Here is an 18,638-nt window from a genome sequence, read left to right as displayed (position 1 = left end):
GAAATCCTCTGTACTTTTCACTCATTTTCCTGAAAACAAAAAACTGCTCTAAAAAAAGTCTATTAATTAAAAAAAAACTAAAGCCAAAAAAAAGACACGCAGCTAATGTAAAACAAAAGAAAGGGCCACATTTAATAAAGAGTGTTTGCAATACCTTGGGAAGATTTGTATAGCTTTGAATAATAACACCTTTCACTTTTACTTCTCCATAGATATTATATAAAATAACTCAAACCAAAGGAAAACAACATAGATATGATTTTGCATGTGCTTCAAAAAAAAAGATAGCTTTAGGAGTGTAGTCTTACATTGACAATGAATACACAAAGTATATAATACATACATATATTTGTATGTATTCATGTTCACTACTACAGTCAATAAGTAACCTTAGCATGGAATTTTTCGAGGTATTTATTGGTATTTCACCATAACTGACCTTTAAAACAAATCCATTATTTTAAAAAGTATACTTGTTTTATGAAACAATTTAAAAGTTTACTAAATTTTCATTTCCTATTTAAGCATTCAGGGACATAAAAGACTAGGCCGGGCTTTCCTGGTGGCGCAGTGGTTGTGAGTCCGCCTGCCGATGCAGGGGACAGGGGCTCGTGCCCTGGTCCGGGAAGATCCCACATGCTGCCGAGCAGCTGGGCCTGTGGGCCATGGCCGCTGGGCCTGCACGTGGGAGCCTGTGCTCCGCAACGGGAGAGGCCAAACAGTGAGAGGCCCGCGTTACGCAAAAAAAAAAAAAAAAAAAAAGACTAGGCCAACTGAGTATTTTTTAAATGAATGAATAAACACATTGAATGGTCAAATATTTTAATAAGACAACTGGGGTTCCCTACTTCTACTTTTTGCTTGTTTACATTACTTTTGAACCCATGGTTACTCTAAAGGGATTATAAAAGAGCAAAACCATTCTCATTACATTTTTGGTGATTATGTTTTAAGGAACTACAGCACGGTAGACAGAGTACGGGATTTAAAAGTCAAAAGCCAAAGTTCAAGTTCAGGCTCTGGCAGTTGGTCTCAAGTCATGTACTCAGTACCTCTGAGATTCGTTTTCCTCTGTAGAATGAGAGAACATATCTATTATGTTAAATTATCTGATATACAAGTGCACGAAAGAAGTTTGTTCTCTTAAAAAGGAAAAAAATACATCACATGTTCGTATTTTTCAGCCAACACTCATGATCTGAGGATGCTAAGTTTGATAATAAAATATTTGTGAAGTGTAAAGCACTCTATAAGGCACTGTAGTAAAAACACGTTCATTTACATAGTATCTTAAAATACATGTTTTTTAAAGGTCTAGTACTCACATAACAATCAGGGTGTAAATATTTTCACTCGATTAAAATAAGAACCGTCTAAAGAACTGTACATTATAGGTGATCAATAAGTATAGGGAAAAGAAAGCAAAAATGGCAGTATCAGAAGGAGTCAGGTAAAAGAATGCAAAATTCTTTAAGGCATTTCTTTTTCCTTTTTTTTTTTTTTTTTGCGGTATGCGGGCCTCTCACTGTTGTGGCCTCTCCTGTTGTGGAGCACAGGCTCCGGACGCGCAGGCTCAGTGGCCATTGCTCACGGGCCCAGCCGCTCCGCGGCATGTGGGATCCTCCCGGACCGGGGCACGAACCTGTGTCCCTGCATCGGCAGGTGGACTCTCAACCACTGCGCCACCAGGCATTTCTTTAAATGAAACATTTCTTGACTTTACTTGATAAACTGAACCGGACTGAAACTGAATAACAATGATAAATGGTATGGTAAAGAGATAACAAGACAAAATACAAAAAGTTCCAGGTTTGAGTTCCAACTCTGCCATTAACTAGGGAACATTTAACCTTTTCTTTTCTTATTTCTTTCACTGATTAAATGAAGAATATTTCACAAAACATGTTCTGCAGAATGCTAGTTCTCAGAGTTGGTTATAAGAAATAATCCTAGAGGTGTTCCAAAGTCAATGGAGTTTGAGAAGTATTGGCTAAATAAGTTTTAAAAATGCATATATTGGGCTTCCCTGGTGGCACAGTGGTTAAGAATCCACCTGCCAATGCAGGGGACACGGGCTTGAGCCCTGGTCTGGGAAGATCCCACATGCCGTGGAGCAACTAAGCCCATGTGCCATACATAACTACTGAGCCTGTGCTCTAGAGCCCGTGAGCCACAACTACTGAAGTCCACGCGTTTAGAGCCCATGCTGCTCAACAAGAGAAGCCACCACAATAAGAAGCCCATGCTATGCAACGAAGAGTAGCCCCTGCTCGCCGCAACTAGAGAAAGCTCGCGTGCAGCAACGAAGACCCAATGCAGCCAAAAATAAATTAATTAATTAAAAAAATAATAAAATGTGTATATTATACTGCATTATGAATCTCCAAGAGGGTTATACAGTAAATTTTATTTTTAACCTTATTTCACCAAGGAAGAAACTTCACTAATTTGTGGAATCTACTAAAAACTCTGTCCCACGGTTCCTCCTAGCTTGAAAATCCTAGTTCCACAGGAGCTTCGTGAAGGACTTTGGAAAGTGAGTGCTACAGGACTGAGGAATTATAAGGGCTATGTTTGATTTTTTACTTTCTACTTTGATTTGTATATCCCTGGTGCTCATGAGTTATTCTCTATTCTGCTAGTCTATGTGTTGTCATTGTAAGTGACCTCAAATTCTGTAGAACAAGTCAAGATATAAATAAATAAATAAAATGTGAGAAATCTATTTAAAAAAGTAAGGAATGCATCTGTCCTCTCCTTTTATTTTAAACATTTGACTGTTCATCTCAATTCTGCTTCTACTCTCTGCATTTAACCTACTGCATATTCCTATAAGGGAAAAGTCTGTAAAAAACTCCCAGGTTTACCCACTCACAAATTACATAGCATATTCTCTGTTTCTTAATATTCTATGTCACTTAAAACAAAATGCCAAAAAGCCACATTACCAAAATTAGTCTTTGGCTTTCTCAATGACTTAGTTAAAATCTGAAAGACCTGAAATAGATGAACACTAAGCCTTGTTTGAATTTTTCACTTTTATTGATGTATAATGACATACAATACACAGAATTTGTTAAGTTTTAACATATGTATATACCCATGAAACCATGAACACAATCCAAACACTGAACATATCATTCATCACCCAAGGAAATTTTCTCAATGTACTTCTTTCCTTTTGGCCCTCCAACACCCTTCTCTATGTCCTTTCTGTCACTATAGATTAGCTTGCATTTTTATGAATTTTATGTAAATGCAATTATAGATTATGTACTTTTTTTGTGTGTGTGGCTCCTCTCACTCAGTGTAATTACTCTGAGATTCATCCATTCATCTTTCACTCAGTGCAATTACTCTGAGATTCATCCAACAATACATACTGTCTGTATTAATAGTACCTTCCTTTTAATTGTAGAATATCCCATTGTATAGATATACCATAATTTGTTCATTCAATTCACCTGTTGATAGACATTTGGGTTGTTTCCAGTTTTGGGCTATGACAAAGAGCTGCTATAAATATTCATGAACAATGAACGTATATGCTTTCATTTATCTTGAGTAAACACCTAGGAGTAGAATGGCTGGAGCATATAATGGGTTTGTGTTTAACATTTTAAGGAACAGAGATACTGTTTTCCAAAGTGGGTGTACCATTTTACATTCCTACCAGCAATATATGAGAGTTCTAGTTCTTCTGCATCCTTGCCAAAGGTTGGCATGATCAATATTTTAAATTTTAGACATTTTAATAGATGTATAGAGGTATCTCACTATGGTTTTAGTTGTATTTTTCTAATGATTGTTGACACTGAACTTATTTGTCACCCGTGTATCTTTTTTAGTCAAATCTTTGTTCAAATCTTTTACCCTTTTAAAAATTGGGTTGTTCATTTTCCCTTTATTGAGGTTTTTTTTTTTTTTTTGCGGTACGCAGGCCTCTCACTATTGTGGCTTCTCCCGGTGCGGAGCACAGGCTCCGGACGCACAGGCTCAGTGGCCATGGCTTACGGGCCCAGCCGTTCCGCAGTATGTGGGATCTTCCCGGACCGGGGCACGAACCCGTGTCCCCTGCATCGGCAGGCGGACTCTCAACCACTGTGCCACCAGGGAAGCCCTCTTTACTGAGTTTTGAGAAGTCTTTATTTCTATGAATTTAACGTTTATGAATCTATTAAACTGAGTCTTGTTAAATGACAATGCTTCATCTTCATGAAAGTAGATGGCAGAAAAGTGAGAGCAAAGAGCTAGGAAAAGGTAATTTCACACTTTGTTTTTTGAGGATGTGAAAGTAGCCTCCAGAAATTCATAGTAAGAAACTGAAGGATATTTCACTCATTCACGAGCTGTCTTTGGTCATACTTGGAGTAAAGAAAACTTTAAGTTCTGATAGTGACTAATCATAATTGGGATGAAAAGAGGTAGAAGATAGTGACAGTATGTCCATTGGGGACTTCCTGCTACAAGATATATTTTTCCCTGCCTTGAAGAAAAGACACCAAGGTCATATGAATATTCACTTGGTATGTGTACTGGACAAGAGATCATTTAAAAGAGATCAGTCAAAATCCAGCCAGAGAAATGTTTTGATTTATAGTACAGTAAAATTTCTTCCCTACTGTGATCAGGAGAGTAGTGATCAGTTAATGTAAAGAATAAAAAAGGACCTGTGTTGTACATAAACATTTTAAACACTACCTTTTAACTTAAGGTCTAAAATGTGTAATTGTCTGTCAATCTTGAGGTAGATCCAAGACCTTTCCCTTGAGTACCGAGGTTCACTGACTGAAATTTTTTTCTTTCTTGCATAATGCATACTTATAAGGGATCAACTACAACTTCTACTTTGTTTCTTTGAAGTGAAATAAAAAAAGTTATAAACATTTACAAAGCAATTTTAGTGTTTTTCAAGATTTTCTAATGTCTTACAGTTTTTCTGTGTTTTTTTTTTTACCTGCTACTAAATTAGGCAATAATTAAATTACCATCTTCATTGAGTCTAAGGCATGTAACTTAGTTTTATAGAAAAAATCCTCTTTTCCTGCTCATACCATTGACATAAACAGATTGGAATCAAATACAAATAACTCTTTGGTAAGCAAAATATTCAACTTGCAAACATACTAGCTGTCAAATGTCAGCATGTCAATAATGTGGTCAGCAACCACTGTTTTACCAAGGGAATAAAGGGCATCAGCTAATTTGATGTGTTGACTAGTGAAGATCAGTTCAGTTTCTACTTTATTTTGAAAGCTTATTTTCCCCTAAGAAAGACAGTGAAGTTGAACCAAAGAAAAATTAGTCCCCTGAAGGAGGGGCTCCAGTTAAAAGCTAGCATCGCTAGCTAGCAAGGGCTAAACCTTGTTCAGAGTGTAGACCTAAGGCAGTACATGTTTGCTTGACCAGATGATGTCTTTAGATCTAATTCAGTACCGCTTAACTATCTCCACAAGAAGAACAAAAATTAAGATTCAGCGCCAATGAAGACTTGATCCACAACAGCTTATTAACAGCTAATTCTTTGTCAGCTACCTCGGGAAGGAGCATTCAGATGTAAGAGCATTAGGGGAAAGAGCATATAATGCCATTTCTCTCTCTCTACTATGACTTACAGCTAGGTAACTTTTCCTTTTCTTAGGTTTCTGACGTTAGAGAGTAATTAATTCAGTGTGATTATGCAGGTGAGACAACAATAATTAAAATAAATTAAAATTTGTCTACAAATTATTTAAGTAATCTCAGAATCCATTCTGTAACAACCAGCGAGTGGGGGGAAATCTTATTTGTATTAGAAGTGAAAAAATTGCTAAAGAGGTTTCAAAAGATAAGGTTTACTTTAAACAAATGAGGATTCAACAATTTAATCTATTAGACCAACGTTAACTACCCAAGCCACTAAAATCCTTAGAATATCAATACATTTACATGATAATATTTGCCAAACTTGTTGCAAACTGCTGTGCTCCTTCTATCTTTCCACTGAAACATCAACTACTGGATAACTGCCAGGACTTCTCTTCTAGTATTCTGCTTCAGAAAACCATCTAAAGAAATGTAAGAAGCAGCTATAATCTAAACAGCCCAAAAGAATATGCAAAATTGCAATAAAGACAAATACCAAGAGAAGTGTTCTGAGATCTCTGCATTAAAAGTCATAATATTCTTGCTAATAATAAGTATTTACTACTCAGGTGAATAAATGTTTACAAAGAAGTAAATAAAGCTCAGGTGGTCAACAGATTCTAATGAAAAGAGTAAGAGATGATGGGGGGGTGGGATGAATTGGGAGATTGGGATTAACATATATACACTATTGATACTATGTATAAAATAGATAACTAATGAGAACATACTGTATAGCACAGGGAACTCTACTCAATGCTCTGTAGTGACCTAAATGGGAAGGAAAACCAAAAAAGAGGGGATATATGTATACATATGACAGATTCACTTTGCTGTACAGCAAGAAACTAACACAGCATTGCTAAGCAACTATACTCCAATAAAAATTAAAAATAAAAAAAAGAGATAATGGAGAAAAATACTCCTTTAATTATTATTAACATTATATAGCCAGGGGCAGATGGTGTAACATAATAATGGCACAAATAAACATGCCACTTAAAAGTAAATATTTTAAAACTGGAAATTTAATAATTATGAAAAACTGTAAGAAAAAATTTTATAACTAGAAGTAATGAGAAAAAATGGAAACAATAGCATTTACGTGCTAGTTTTGACAAGGGAGAATAACTTAAGAAAGATGGTTAACATTAAAACAGGACTCTTCACAGAAGACATCCCAATTTTTCTATACTAATAGAATTTCTTTTTTTATTATTATTTATTTATTTAATTTTGGCTGCATTGGGTCTTTTGTTGCTGCCCGCAGGCTCTTCTCTAGTTGCAGTGAGCGGGGGCTACTCTTTGTTGTGGTGCGCGGGCTTCTCACTGGGTGGCTTCTCTTGTTGCAGAGCACGGGATCTAGGCGCTCGGGCTCAGTAGCTGTGGCTCGTGGGCTCTAGAGAGCAGGGTCAGTAGTTGTGGCGCACGGGTTTAGTTGCTCCGTGGCATGTGGGATCTTCCCGGACCAGGGCTTGAACCTGTGTACCCTGCATTGGCAGGTGGATTCCTAACCACTGCGCCACCAGGGAAGCCCTAATAGAATTTCTTATATCAGAATAACTCAGAGTATGTGGCTTATTAAATACAACTATAATTTATATGTAAATATTTAAAATAAATATGCTCCTTTATCTATGATTTAAAAAAAAACTACTATTAATTGGGTTTCCTAGAATGATCCAATGAGGAATACTGTGTTCTATACATGACATTATTTTCCCTCTGCAAGTGAATGACCTTATATATAATGCCCTTTATAGTTTCTTTATATCAGATCCTACTAGGAATATGGTGTCTTCCTTGAGTTACAGCACAAAAATTATTCCAAAATATGTAGATTTTATATACAAGTATTTAACACCCTGAATGACAAATTAGTTTCTTAGCATAAGATGCTCTGCCAGACAATTAGCAGCCCTGGAAGAAACAAGTTCCTTTATAGTGAGAGCCAAGCAACCAGGTCTTAAAGCAGAATTTTTGGGTCAGGAATGGTGGCTTATTAAAAGTATCTCAGACAGACGGCATCTATTAGGACAAAGTGATTCTCAAAAACTCATATACAATCATAAATAAGCAACATAAAGAACTTCGTGGGTAAATTTTGCCTTAAAAAACACCATTTTTCACCTAGTCAGGTATAATAGCCATCTTCCAGTTCTCCACTTACTTCCAGAACTCACCCATCCCTCACACAGCTCAGACCATTCTCTTGTTAAAACATAAATCAGATCATGGCATTAACCTCATCATACTTAAATCCCTATGTCTCTTGACCCCATAGTCTATCACTCTTTCTCTCCTCACTATAAGTACATTAGTCTTCTTCTAGGTCCTCCAAAACAATTTGTTCCTGCCTTAAGGCCTTTGCAGCACATATTAGTCCCTCCGCCTGGAATACGTGGCCCTGAAATTTTCACTAACTGGCTCCTTCGTGTGATTCGGGTCTCAATTAAAACATCACCTTATCAAAGGTGATTTCCTTTGATGGTGATTTCACTTACTCTAGAACAGCCCTATGAGCCAGTGTCTATCATATCACATCACCCTAATTTGGTGTTTTCATATCACCTAAATGCCTGACGTTATCCTGTTTTCTAATTTGCTTACTTTGTTTGTTGTCACTACTATATTAGCTCCAAGAGAACAAAGAACTTGTCTGTTTATTACAGAATCTCTAGGGCCCAGCACAACACCTACAGAGCCACTTAATATAATTGAGTAAGTAAATTACTTTAACCAGAATTTTCTCAAACCATAAGCTCTAGTCTCTGACCTAGAGTATATTCATATAAATTTGTGGCAGGATAATGTTTGTAAAGTTTTATGAATAAGATGAAACTATGCACTTTCCATTGGTATGATAATTAGTTACTTTGGGTTACACAATTCAGTCTGGAAGTAGAAGCTAAGCTTGGCACTTTCCTGGTTTTACAACTGTGAGAACTGAAGTCAGAAAGTAAAATATAAGAATTAATAAACGGGGCTCCCGGAGGAAGATGGCGGAAGAGTAAGACGCGGAGATCACCTTCCTCCCCACAGATACATCAGAAATTCATCTACACGTGGAACAACTCCTACAGAACACCTACTGAACGCTGACAGAAGACCTCAGACCCCCCCAAAAGGCAAGAAGCTCCCCACATACCTGGGTAGGGCAAAAGAAAAAAAGAATAAACAGAGACAATAGGATAGGGACGGGACCTGCACCAGTGGGAGGGAGCCGTGAAGGGGGGAGGGTTTCTACACACTACAAGCCCCTTCGCGGGCGGAGACTGCAGGTGGCGGAGGGGGAAAGCTTCGGAGTAGCGGAGGAGAGCACAGCAACAGGGGTGCGGAGGGCAAAGCGGAGAGATTCTGGCACAGAGGACCGGTGCCCTCAGGCACACACCAGCCCGAGAGGCTTGTCTGCTCGGCCGCCGTGGCGGGCGGGGCTGGGAGCTGAGGCTCGGGTATCGGCTTTCAGTCGGAGCGCAGGGAGAGGACTGGGGCTGGCGGCAGGAAGAGAGCCTGAAGGGGTTAGTGCACCACGGCTAGCCCGGAGGGAGTCCGGGGAAAGGGTCTGGAGCTGCTGAAGAGGCAAGAGACTTTTTTCCCTTTTGTTTCCTGGTGCGCGAGGAGAGGGCATTAAGAGGGCTGCTTGGGGAAGCGCCGGAGACAGGCACGAGCCGCGGGTAAGGCACGGACCCCGGAGACGGGCGTGGGCCGCCGCTGCCGCCGCCCGCCGCGGCCCGCCGCCGCCCGCCGCCGCGGCCCGCCGCCGCCGCCGCTGCCGCCGCCGCCGCGGGGCCTGTGTGCGAGCGCGGGTCACTGTCCGCCCCGCCTTCCGGGGGGCCTGTGCACCCCGCCACTGCCGGGGTCCCCGAGACCCGGGGACGGCTTTCCCGGGAAAGCGCACGGAGCGCCACGGGCTGCTGCAACGTCACGCCGGCCTCTGCCGCCGCAGGCCCGCCCCACACTGCGCGCCCCTCCCTCCCCTCTGCCTGAGTGAGCCAGAGCCCCCGAATCAGCGGCTCCTTTAAACCCGTCCTGTCTGAGCGAAGAACGGACGCCCTCCGGCGACCTACGCGCAGAGGCGGGGCCAGGTCCAAGGCTGAGACCCGGGAGCTGTGAGAGCAGAGGCAGGGAAATCTCTCTGTGCAGCCTCGGAGGCAGCGGATTAAAGCTCCACGGTCCATTTGATGTGCCCTGCGTCTGTGGAGTGCATGAATGGACAGCGAATCATCCCAAATTGAGGAAGTGGACTTTGAGGACAAGATTTAAGACTTTCCCCCCTTTTCCTCTTTTTACAACGAATTATTCCAAATTAAGGAGGTGGACTTAGAGAGCAAGATTTCAGACTTCTCGCCCTTTTCCTCTTTTTACAACGAATTATCCCAAATTGAGGAGGTGGACTTGGAGAGCAAGATTTTTGATTTTTCCCCCTGCTCTCTTTTTGTGAATGTGTATGTGTAATCTTCTGTGTAAGATTCTCTCTGTATAGCTTTGCTTCCACCATATGTCTCAGGGTTCTATCGGTCCGGTTTTTTTTTTTTTTTTTCAATAATTACTTTCTAATTTTAATAACGCTACTATATTTCATACTTTATTCTATTTTACTTTACCTGCTCTTTCTTTTTTTCCTACTCTGCCTTCCTCCCTCCCTCCCTCCGCTCCTCCTTTCCTTCTTTCTTTTTCTTTCCTCCCTCCCACCCTTCTTCTTTCCACTTTCTTTTTCTTTCCTTCCTCCCTCCCTCCTGTCTTTCTTCCTTTCCTTCCTCCCTCCCTCCCTCCTTTCTTTCCTTCTTTCTTTCCATCCTTCCTCCCTCCCTCCCTCCTTCCTTTCTTCCTTCCTTCCTTCCTTTCTTCCCTTCTTCCTTTCTTTCCCTCTCTCTTTCTTTCTTCTACTAATTCTTTCTTTCTACTTTTTCTCCCTGTTATTCTGAGCCGGGTGGATGAAAGGCTCTTGGTGCTGCAGCCAGGAGCCAGTGCTGTGCCTCTGAAGTGGGAGAGCCAACTTCAGGACACGGGTCCACAAGAGACCTCCCAGCTCCACATAATATCAAGCAGCGAAAATCTCCCAGAGATCTCCATCCCAACACCAGCACCCAGCTTCAGTCAACGACCAGCAAGCTACAGTGCGGGTCACCCTATGCCAAGCAACTAGCAAGGCAGGAACACAACCCCACCCATTAGCAGAGAGGCTACCTAAAAACATAATAAGGCCATAGGCACCCCAAAACACACCACCAGACGTGGACCTGTCCACCAGAAAGACAAGATCGAGCCTCAACCACCAGAGCACAGGAATTAGTCCCCCCCACCAGGAAGCCTACACAACCTACTGAAACAACCTTAGCCACTGGGGTCAGACACCAAAAACAACGGGAACTACGAATCTGCAGCTGGCAAAAAGGAGACCCCAAACACAGTAACATAAGCAAAATGAGAAGGCAGAAAAACACACAGCAGGTGAAGGAGCAAGATAAACACCTACCAGACCTAACAAATGAAGAGGTAATAGGCAGTCTACCTGAAAAAGAATTCAGAATAATGATAGTAAAGCTGATCCAAGATTCTATTTCCAAGATCCATAATCTTGGAAATAGAATAGACAACATGCAAGAAACAGTTAACAAGGACCTAGAAGAACTAAAGATGAATCAAGCATCGATTAAAAACACAATAAATGAAATGAAAAATACTCTAGATGGGATCAATAGCAGAATAACTGAGGCAGAAGAACGGATAAGTGAGGTGGAAGATAAAATAGTGGAAATAACTGATGCAGAGCAAAATAAAGAAAAAAGAATGAAAAGAACAGAGGACAGTCTCAGAGACCTCTGGGACAACATTAAACGCACCAACATTCGAATTATAGGGGTTCCAGAAGAAGAAGAGAAAAAGAAAGGGACTGAGAAAATATTTGAAGAGATTATAGTTGAAAACTTCCCCAATATGGGAAAGGAAATAGTTAATCAAGTCCAGGAGGCACAGAGAGTCCCATACAGAATAAATCCAAGGAGAAATACACCAAGACACATATTAATCAAACTGTCAAAAATTAAACACAAAGAAATCATATTAAAAGCAGCAAGGCAAAAACAACAAATAACACACAAGGGAATCCCCATAAGGTTAACAGCTGATCTCTCAGCAGAAACCCTACAAGCCAGAAGGGAGTGGCAGGACATAATTAAAGTGATGAAGGAGAGAAACCTGCAACCTAGATTACCCTACCCAGCAAGGATCTCATTCAGATTTGATGGAGAAATTAAAACCTTTACAGACAAGCAAAAGCTGAGAGAGTTCAGCACCACCAAACCAGCTTTACAACAAATGCTAAAGGAACTTCTCTAGGCAAGAAACACAACAGAAGGAATATACCTACAATAACGAACCCAAAGCAATTAAGGAAATGGGAATAGGAACATACATATCAATAATTACCTTAAATGTAAATGGACTAAATGCTCCCACCAAAAGACACAGAGTGGCTGAATGGATACAAAAACAAGACCCATATATATGCTGTCTACAAGAGACCCACTTCAGACCTAGAGACACATACAGATTGAAAGTAAAGGGATGGAAAAAGATATTCCATGCAAATGGAAATCAAAAGAAAGCTGGAGTAGCAATTCTTATATCAGACAAAATAGACTTTAAAATAAAGACTATTAGAAGAGACAAGGAAGGACACTACATAACGATAAAGGGATCGATCCAAGAAGAAGATATAACAATTGTAAATATTTATGCACCCAACATAGGAGCACCTCAATACATAAGGCAAATACTAACAGCCATAAAAGGGGAAATCGACAGTAACACACTCATAGTAGGGGACTTTAACACCCCACTTTCACCAATGGACAGATCATCCAAAATGAAAATAAATAAGGAAACACAAGCTTTAAATGATACATTAAACGAGATGGACTTAGTTGATATTTATAGGACATTCCATCCAAAAACAACAGAATACACATTTTTCTCAAGTGCTCATGGAACATTCTCCAGGATAGATCATATCTTGGGTCACAAATCAAGCCTCGGTAATTTTAAGAAAATTGAAATTGTATCAAGTATCTTCTCCGACCACAATGCTATGAGACTAGACATCAATTACAGGAAAAGATGTGTAAAAAATACAAACACATGGAGGCTAAACAATACACTACTCAATAACGAAGTGATCACTGAAGAAATCAAAGAGGAAATTAAAAAATACCTAGAAACAAATGACAATGGAGACACGACGACCCAAAACCTATGGGACGCAGCAAAAGCAGTTCTAAGGGGGAAGTTTATAGCAATACAATCCCACCTTAAGAAACAGGAAGCATTTCGAGTAAACAACTTGACCCTGCACCTAAAGCAATTAGAGAAAGAAGAACAAAAATACCCCAAAGCTAGCAGAAGGAAAGAAATCATAAAGATCAGATCGGAAATAAATGAAAAAGAAATGAAGGAAACGATAGCAAAGATCAACCAAACTAAAAGCTGGTTCTTTGAGAAGATAAACAAAATTGACAAACCATTAGCCAGACTCATCAAGAAAAAAAGGGAGAAGACTCAAATCAATAGAATTAGAAATGAAAAAGGAGAAGTAACAACTGACACTGCAGAAATACAAAAGATTATGAGAGATTACTATAAGCAACTCTATTCCAATAAAATGGACAACCTGGAAGAAATGGACACATTCTTAGAAATGCACAACCTGCCAAGACTGAATCAGGAAGAAATAGAAAATATGAATAGACCAATCACAAGCACTGAAATTGAAACTGTGATTAAAAATCTTCCATCAAACAAAAGCCCAGGACCAGATGGCTTCACAGGTGAATTCTATCAAACATTTAGAGAAGAGCTAACACCTATCCTTCTCAAACTCTTCCAAAATATAGCAGAGGGAGGAACACTCCCAAACTCATTCTACGAGGCCGACATCACCTTGATACCAAAACCAGGCAAGGATGTCACAAAGAAAGAAAACTACAGGCCAATATCACTGATGAACATAGATGCAAAAATCCTCAACAAAATACTAGCAAACAGAATCCAACAGCACATTAAAAGGATCATACACCATGATCAAGTGGGGTTTATCCCAGGAATGCAAGGATTCTTCAATATACGCAAATCAATCAATGTAATACACCATATTAACAAGTTGAAGGAGAAAAACCATATGATCATCTCAATAGATGCAGAGAAAGCTTTAGACAAAATTCAACACCCATTTATGATAAAAACCCTGCAGAAAGTAGGTATAGAGGGATCTTTCCTCAACATAATAAAGGCCATATATGACAAACCCACAGCCAACATTGTCCTCAATGGTGAAAAACTGAAACCATTTCCACTAAGATCAGGAACATGACAAGGCTGCCCACTCTCACCACTCTTATTCAACATAGTTTTGGAAGTTTTAGCCACAGCAATCAGAGAAGAAAAGGAAATAAAAGGAATCCAAATTGGAAAAGAAGAAGTAAAGCTGTCACTGTTTGCAGATGACATGATACTATACATAGAGAATCCTAATGATGCTACCGAAAAACTACTAGAGCTAATCAATGAATTTGGTAAAGTAGCAGGATATAAAATTAATGTACAGAAATCTCTGGCATTCCTGTACACTAATGATGAAAGATCTGAAAATGAAATCAAGAAAACACTCCCATTTACCATCGCAACAAAAAGAATAAAATATCTAGGAATAAACCTACCTAAGGAGACAAAAGACCTGTATGCAGAAAACTATAAGACACTGATGAAAGAAATTAAAGATGATACAAATAGATGGAGAGATATACCATGCTCCTGGATTGGAAGAATCAATATTGTGAAAATGACTCTACTACCCAAAGCAATCTACAGATTCAATGCAATCCCTATCAAACTACCAATGGCATTTTTCACAGAACTAGAACAAAAAATTTCAAAATTTGTTTGGAAAAACAAAAGGCCCCGAATAGCTAAAGCAATCTTGAGAACGAAAAACGGAGCTGGAGGAATCAGGCTCCCTGACTTCAGACTATACTACAAAGCTACAGTAATTAAGACAGTCTGGTACTGGCATAAAAACAGAAAGATAGATCAGTGGATCAGGATAGAAAGCCCAGAGATAAACCCACGCACATATGGCCAACTTATCTTTGATAAAGGAGGCAGGAATGTACAGTGGAGAAAGGACAGCCTCTTCAATAAGTGGTGCTGGGAAAACTGGACAGGGACATGTAAAAGTTTGAGATTAGATCATTCCCTAGCACCATACACAAAAATAAGCTCAAAATGGATTAAAGACTTAAATGTAAGGCCAGAAACTATCAAACTCTTAGAGGAAAACATAGGTAGAACACTCTATGACATAAATCACAGCAAGATCCTTTTGGACCCACCTCCTAGAGAAATGGAAATAAAAACAAAGATAAACAAATGGGACCTAATGAAACTTCAAAGCTTTTGCACAGCAAAGGAAACCATAAAGAAGACCAAAAGACAACCCTCAGAATGGGAGAAAATATTTGCAAATGAAGCAACTGACAAAGGATTAATCTCCAAAATTTATAAACAGCTCATGCAGCTCAATAGCAAAAAAACAGACAACCCAATCCAAAAATGGGCAGAAGACTTAAATAGGCATTTCTCCAAAGAAGATATACAGACTGCCAACAAACACATGAAAGAATGCTCAACATCATTAATCATTAGAGAAATGCAAATCAAAACTACAATGAGATATCATCTCACACCAGTCAGAATGGCCATCATCAAGAAATCTAGAAACAATAAATGCTGGAGAGGGTGTGGAGAAAAGGGAACACTCTTGCACTGCTGGTGGGAATGTGAATTGGTACAGCCACTATGGAGAACGGTATGGAGGTTCCTTAAAAAACTACAAATAGAACTACCATATGACCCAGCAATCCCACTACTGGGCATATACCCTGAGAAAACCATAATTCAAAAAGAGACATGTACCAAAATGTTCATTGCAGCTCTATTCACAATAGCCCGGAGCTGGAAACAACCTAAGTGTCCATCATTGGATGAATGGATAAAGAAGATGTGGCACATATATACAATGGAATATTACTCAGCCATAAAAAGAAACGAAACTGAGCTATTTGTAATGAGGTGGATAGACCTAGAGTCTGTCATACAGAGTGAAGTTAGTCAGAAAGAGAAAGACAAATACCGTATGCTAACACATATATACGGAATTAAAAAAAAAAAAATGTCATGAAGAACCTAGGGGCAAAACGGGAATAAAGACACAGACCTACTTGAGAATGGACTTGAGGATATGGGGAGGGGGAAGGGTAAGCTGTGACAAAGCGAAAGAGAGGCATGGACATATATACACTACCAAACGTAAGGTAGATAGATAGTGGGAAGCAGCCGCAGAGCACAGGGAGATCAGCTCGGTGCTTTGTGACCGCCTGGAGGGGTGGGATGGGGAGGGTGGGAGGGAGGGAGATGCATGAGGGAAGGGATGTGGGAACAGATGTATATGTATGACTGATTCACTTTGTTATAAAGCAGAAACTAATTAAAAAAAAAAAAAAAAAAAAAAAAAACTGATCTAGCACAAGGCAGGACTAAACTCAGGAACAATATAGGTGCATTCTGCAGATTTGTTCCAAAGTCACTTATTTAACATTGCACAATATACCCAGAAAAGATATTAGGAAATATATTATTAATTCCAGAATCAAATAAATTCTCTCATTATGGTTGTAAAAAAAAAAAAAAAGAATTAATAAACGTTTAATAATGAAAAAAATTAATGAAAAAACTATATGTCAAAAAAATCCACGGAACAGTTTAAATCTCAAGGTACACACAGGACTATTAACTGTCATAAACAGCATGTAATCAAGAAACATTTGTTTAATGGATCATAAGATCTTGGTTACATAATTATAGTTCAGTAGATGTAAAGCAGAACCTATATTTTGTTTTAATGCAATAAATTTTTGTTTAACTTTTTATATTAGATTCATAGTCTTTAGCCTTGTAAGCAAAGCCTTTACTTTCCTAGTGAAGTAAATTCTCAATATAGCTCTCTGTTGCATTTTACCAGTTATATATATTATCTCCACAGGAGACAATGATCTCAGGTAAAAAAATTTGATCAGCGTTTTCCCACTTTACAGAGATGCAACATATGGAAGTGAAAATATCAGCCGCAGAAATCATCTATAGACTGCTCAATTATGTTTCTATTCCTGTAGGTACATGAAAATAGCAAGCATCACTATCAAGATGTGGGGAAAAAAAAATCAGATTGTCAGCTTAACAGAAATCATGCAGGTTTAAATTCTATGCTGTACAATGTCCATTATCTATCTATATTAGTTCCTTTCTAATGCTCTAAGGCTTTTTAAATCATTAAAAAAGAAAAATGTTTAATCCCCTTTTCCATAAATCCAAATTGTTATCAATACTTTGGACAGGAAGCAAGCATATTCAGCTTTTCTACATTGCTTTTTCAAATGTATCATCTCAAATGGAAAGTAGGGGTCAGTAATAGCCACATCCTAGTATATCATCAATCTGTCACTGGAATTCAGTTCAATGTCCAGAGAATAAATGACAGTAGAACACTGAAGAATGGATTAAGTCCAGCTGATACAGAGTTACCATGAATGAAGTAATGAGAAAAAAGAACTATAACAACATACAGAATATCCAATACATTTGTTTCAAAATCACAGTACAGAAGGTACACAGTACAGTAAGAAGCAATAATGCTAACAGACTAATTTAAAACTAAAAAGTTCAGAACCAAGTTACATAATGAAGTGATGTTATTAATAGATACTTTAGATAGTGCTATAGTAAAAGGGATGTCTAAATCTGTATTACTGATGTTTAGAAGCAGGTGTACTATTAACAAAGTAATACGATAAAACGTAATAAAAATACCACAGATGCTAACTTCTCTTTACTGAACATGTGACCTTGGGCAAATCACTAATCTTCCTGGATGGGTTTCCTCATTTGCAAAAATGAAGGTAATAATGCTGCCTTCAATAGTTATATCTCTTAACATTACAGTGAGGGCTCAACGAGATAATGAATATGAAAGGACCGTACAAAGTCTAAAACCCTACAAAAATAGTAGCTATATTGTGGGGAAGGAAAAGCTAAATTTACCTTTATATGTTCTAAAACAGCAGTGGCAACATTTGTATGGAGATCAATAAGTCTTTTTTTTTCAAGGAGTTCTGGCAAAGAACTACAAGTATCAAAAAATTGAAAATTAACCATTAAATTCTCTAAGGAAATGACATAAATTTTAATAAAACACACACCTGGTTGCTTCCTCTGAGGATACTTGGAACAGTAAAACAGGGACAAAATTACATGTTAAACTATCAACTGAACTTAATCTCTAGGCTTGAACACATACAGTATTTACCACTTTAATACAGTTGAAATGTTTCTTATTTTAAAATAACCTGCCTCCCAAATATCATTATTCTACCATTTAACTTTCTGATTCCAAAATTTGGAGGTTTAGAATAAAATCAGATTAATGTGAAATTTCTAAAACAGGAAACTCTCTCTCCTTGATGGCATTTAAAGTATGAAAAAGATACTGCTTAAACTTTAGCTAATAAAGTAATAGCAGTAATGATAAAATTAACAATAACTCACCTTACTTTATCAGCGATACTATCTCAGTGGCAAAATTACCCCCATTATACAATTCTAACTAGTAAAAGGAACAAATGATCTGCTATATAAAAAGGAGGGAACTTAAATCAGCTTGAACATATTAAAAACACAATTTAGTTCTTTAGTCTTAAAGGTATATGCTATTACTATTATTTCCTATCATGAAAAATATTAATCAATTTTTTAACCTCCAAAATAAATCTTATCAACAGAAAGATTTCTAAGAGGATAAACTGCCTACTTACCTAACGGCTGATGTTAACTTAGCAGTATTGTCAGACAGCATACTTATGGCTCCTTCATCTTCCCCTTCTAGTCCCTGGAAGGAAAAAAAGGTC

The 18,638-nt window shown here is 38.5% G+C and overlaps 1 protein-coding gene across 1 annotated transcript in view; it reads right to left on the bottom strand.

Moving 5' to 3' along the window:
* The window catches only part of SCFD1 (sec1 family domain containing 1), a 143,715-nt gene that overhangs the window by 62,533 nt on the left and 62,544 nt on the right, over window positions 1-18,638 (bottom strand). Inside the window, exons 13-14 of the mRNA XM_081227676.1 lie at window positions 18,546-18,619; window positions 17,776-17,857 (exon numbers count right to left, since the gene is read on the bottom strand). Of these exons, the coding sequence (XP_081083802.1) occupies window positions 17,776-17,857; window positions 18,546-18,619 (156 nt within the window). The remainder of the gene's footprint in view (window positions 1-17,775; window positions 17,858-18,545; window positions 18,620-18,638) is intronic.

The sequence above is a fragment of the Mesoplodon bidens genome, assembly GCF_964165515.1.
Source record: "Mesoplodon bidens genome assembly, chromosome: 3".
Taxonomy (NCBI): Eukaryota; Metazoa; Chordata; class Mammalia; order Artiodactyla; family Ziphiidae; genus Mesoplodon; species Mesoplodon bidens.
This window is presented reverse-complemented; position numbering and strand designations above follow the sequence as displayed.